General features: G+C 42.5%; 1 protein-coding gene across 2 annotated transcripts; it reads left to right on the plus strand.

The window, feature by feature from the left end:
* The first annotated feature begins 853 nt into the window (after nt 1-853).
* Nucleotides 854-3,711, plus strand: pdzk1ip1 (PDZK1 interacting protein 1). 2 transcript variants are annotated; one of them, XM_086283863.1, is made up of 5 exons: nt 854-1,092; nt 2,155-2,281; nt 2,368-2,445; nt 2,564-2,623; nt 3,118-3,711. In XM_086283863.1, exons 1-5 carry the CDS (start codon nt 1,026-1,028, stop codon nt 3,185-3,187), a joined length of 402 nt encoding a protein of 133 aa, XP_086139989.1. In that variant the 5' UTR covers nt 854-1,025; the 3' UTR covers nt 3,188-3,711. The 2 variants fall into 2 exon arrangements, with proteins under 2 accessions (XP_086139989.1, XP_086139990.1); XM_086283864.1 differs by having other exon boundaries at nt 855-1,092; nt 2,371-2,445.

Consider the following 3,711-nt stretch of genomic DNA (forward strand, 5'->3'; position numbering starts at 1 on the left):
TACAGCACACGCTTGTTCTCCTGTGAATTACTGCAAACATTCAGTTTCTCTGAAGCTGATTATAGTGTTGAAAACACAGTGAGTGAATCCTTTCTTTACACATTGAAGATTTAAAAGCTTCATGTTTTTGTGATGCTGAGCCGTCTGCAGCAGGACTGACAGTTTCATATAAAAATTCAACTTTTCTGAAGGATTTTCATTTAAAATGTGCAAATATTGATTATTTGATAATTCAGTTTGGTTCTTTTTGTGCTTTCACTGGTTTAACTGCTTGTACAGTTTCCTCGTAAGAGACCAGAAACTTCCTGCTTCTTTCTAAAGAATCCAAATCAGACACAACCACTGTCATCATTATTATCTTGGTACACAAAGCTGTAAACTAATGCATACAGAGAAAATATCTTTACTGCTCTTTATTTTTATTCCACAGTAGAGCAGCTGTGCATGAGTCACAATTCAAAATAATCTTTGTTTATCTGATACAGGCCGCTCCCATCACTTTAGGGTCCTCCTTTCTAGAAGTCCACTTTCTACCGATTGGTTAACTTTTGGAAGCCTGCCGAGGGGCCTTGACTGGTGTGCTGTTTGTATTTTGACTGCTCAGTCAGCAGCAGGTTATGTGACTGTAAAACAATGAATATTTAGAGCAGTTTGAAGTTTCTCAAGGTGATTTTTGCTTCATGAACTTGTAATAATGTTATTATGAGCGTGCTGTTTGGAGTAAGCAGTCAATGTGTTACTGTTTTAGAGGCTGAAATATGAACGCGTGGCTGTGAATGAGACACTACGCTCCCTCGGGTCAAAGTTAAACTGCTGGTTCCTGTTTATTAATCACCTATGAATGAAGGCCGTGGATTGTTCCAGCATGACGTTGAAGACAGGTGATGGGCTGTCTTCATAAAAGCTTGTCTGTGTTGAGGGTTAAACATTGACAGGCCTGCAGGGAGCTGCTGCTCCCAGAGCCTTGTCCTCACTCTGTCTTTAACTCGACTGCAGCAGCTCCGGTTTTCCTCACAGACTCAGCCATGGGGACGCTCTACGCACTGACTTCCTGTTTACTGCTCGCCGTCGGAACGGTCACTGCTCAGACAGGTACGAACCTTCTCTAAAAATGTGTTGTCAGAAAACTGAAGAATTCCCATTTGCTGTTGGGAATGTCTCGTTTTCCCTGAAACACTCAGTTCATCAGTGATTCACATTAGAAGCTTTCCTGATTGGTCGCATGTTGAACAGAAACGCTGGTTTGTTGTGAACCTGCACGTCTATTTAGCTATTATCAGCTTAATTTTAGTGAGTTTAAAAGGAAATGTTGATGAAGATAAAGAAAGATAAGGATGCAGCTTTTATGGTTATAAAATGAATTCTCACACCATAAACTCAAAGGTCTGATGTTTTATTAATATCGTGTGTGTGTTTGTCGCTGTGCTTCATTCAAAGCTTTAAATTAATCTCCAATCTACCCCGATCGCAATATCATCCAACACAAAGCCGATTTTTGAATGTTCTGCTAATATCATGTTTAAAAACTGATAACAAACAAGGAAACAACCAAGGACACAAACTAGGAAACAAACAAGGACATATCAGCTGTTAATGACTGTGTAAGGGTCAAGCTATAAAAGCTTAACAGTGTTAATTATCTGACAGCTTCACCAATCACACCATTAAATAATCACTTCACGTACCCATGGTATACAAGCTCATCGGACACTTTATTAGGTACGCCTCATTAGTAGATTCAACAAGCTGCTGGAAGCAATCCTCAGAGACTTTGGTACATGTTGATGTGACATCATCATGACATTGTTGCACAGCTGCTGCATCCATGGTAAGAATCTCCCGTTTCACCAAATCCCAAAGGTGCTCTGTTGGACTGAGATCTGTGCCTGTGGAAGAAATGACAGGTTTATTTACACTTCTGACAAATCTACTAAAAGTCTGGCTTAAATAACAACGTTTCGTGGATTAAAAAAGTGCTTTTAATTCACTCTAATGACAGTGAAGCGGAACCAGTTTGAAAAAGTGAGGATTGTAGGCGAAGGTTTAGCTCGCGCCTGGAAGTCGACACGATATTTTCTGTGCTGGAAAAGTTCAAAACCATCAGAGCTTCATCTTTTCTCTGACCTTTGACCCCTCTGTGCGTTTGCTTTGCAGAGCCCACTAACACCAACGAGCGGGCACTGCCTCAGTGGCTGACCGGCATCATTGCCGTCTGCGGCTTCCTGTTCCTCGCCTTTGTCGTCATCCTGGCGAAGAAGGCGTGGTGTGAAAACCCCAGCAGGTCAGTTGGCCAAATACCGCCGAAGGACCGTTTGAATGTTTCAGTGCAGAAACGTTACATTCTGTGATTTTTCTGTGTCTGCACAGCAGGACAAGCATTGAAGATGTGAGAGAACGTGACATTATCAGCAGCAACCTGTATGATATGCGCCTCAGCTCCATCAGGTAGGAACAAGACAGGAAACGCTGAAGACGCTTCTGTAACACCAAAGATCCTTGAGACATAAAACTCTGATTGTGAACACGACCGTTTATTCTACTTCTCGTTTTTGTTCTGCACCAGGAGGAAGAGCACCGAGTCAGGGAACGAAAACACCTACGAGACTAATCTGGACGCCTTCAGGTAGAAACACAAAAACCTCCATCAAAACAACCTGAGGGCCGAAGCTTCTTCCCTTAAACACACTCAGTGCTCAAACACAGCCACACAGTCACAGAGCGTCAGAGTCACCATCAGCGCCCTCTGTGGTTAACTTCAACACAAAAACCAGAAACACACGCCTCCAGTACACTTCCAGCACACCTCCACTCACCCTCACTCGCCTCCAGCACACCTCCAGCTCCTGTGATTCCTTCACAGTGCTTTATACCACAGCCTGCCAAGTCCTCACTCCGTGCCGTGGTCAGAAAGATGAAAATAAAAAGTCGCATGGTGAAGGCACAAATCGTTCTTCCAAATTGAGGTACATTACTATCAAATATGAGTAACTGAGTAAAAACAATAGTTCCCAGCTCAGGTATCCTAATGCTGGAGTCCAACCACATTCACAGCTACTGCTAATAAACTCTGAGAAGCTTTAGATGCACTCTTCACTGAATCTGTCGTTTGTCCATCAGGAGCAAAGATGCACCAAACGCCTTCAACAACCTGGCAGCCGACATCAATGGCAAGACAACCTCCATGTGACTGCCCTGCAGAGAGTCTATTGGCTGTCTCAACATGGAGTCTGCAGAGACACAAAATTCTTTTTTCGTGCAAAGTGTAATTATTTGTTTTGTTGTGCGCGTGTCTGTTTTAAGGTGTGAGGAGTTCACCAGGGCGAAGGAATTTATTTACACTTACTGTATGATTGGCTTTATTTTTCCTCCTGATTGTGAATAATTGAATGTGTGGAATTAATATCAATGATCTGTACTCAGAGTAACGCATCAGCTGCTGTGTTTGTTAAAGGTTCATCGACTGTGCTGACTCTGTGCTCATTAATAAGTTATGTTTTCTAACAAACTGCTGTGTCGGGTCTCTGATTAATCATTCAACATGACAGTAAACACTGAAGAGACTAACAACAGCAGAATCCGGCTTTGGGCGGTGGGGGGTTGAATGAAATTAATAAAAGTCACATGCAGTTCCTCTAATGTCCAGCAGAGGCAGCAGTGAGTCAGTCACCATATTAAAACGTCACAGCAGAAATAAAGATTTGTACAGCCTGA

Source organism: Aulonocara sp. 'chitande type north' Nkhata Bay, linkage group LG23, assembly GCF_057382095.1.
Source record: "Aulonocara sp. 'chitande type north' Nkhata Bay isolate Kocher_YH1m ecotype deep benthic linkage group LG23, A_spYH_male_GT1.1, whole genome shotgun sequence".
Lineage (NCBI taxonomy): Eukaryota > Metazoa > Chordata > Actinopteri > Cichliformes > Cichlidae > Aulonocara > Aulonocara sp. 'chitande type north' Nkhata Bay.

Excerpts from the sequence above, each read along its gene's own strand:
- pdzk1ip1 (XM_086283863.1), top strand. The coding sequence starts at position 1,026 with ATGGGGACGCTCTACGCACTGACTTCCTGTTTACTGCTCGCCGTCGGA. Across the intron at positions 2,446-2,563 it reads ATGCGCCTCAGCTCCATCAG|GAGGAAGAGCACCGAGTCAG; the intron begins GTAGGAACAAGA and ends GTTCTGCACCAG. Across the intron at positions 2,624-3,117 it reads ACTAATCTGGACGCCTTCAG|GAGCAAAGATGCACCAAACG; the intron begins GTAGAAACACAA and ends TTTGTCCATCAG.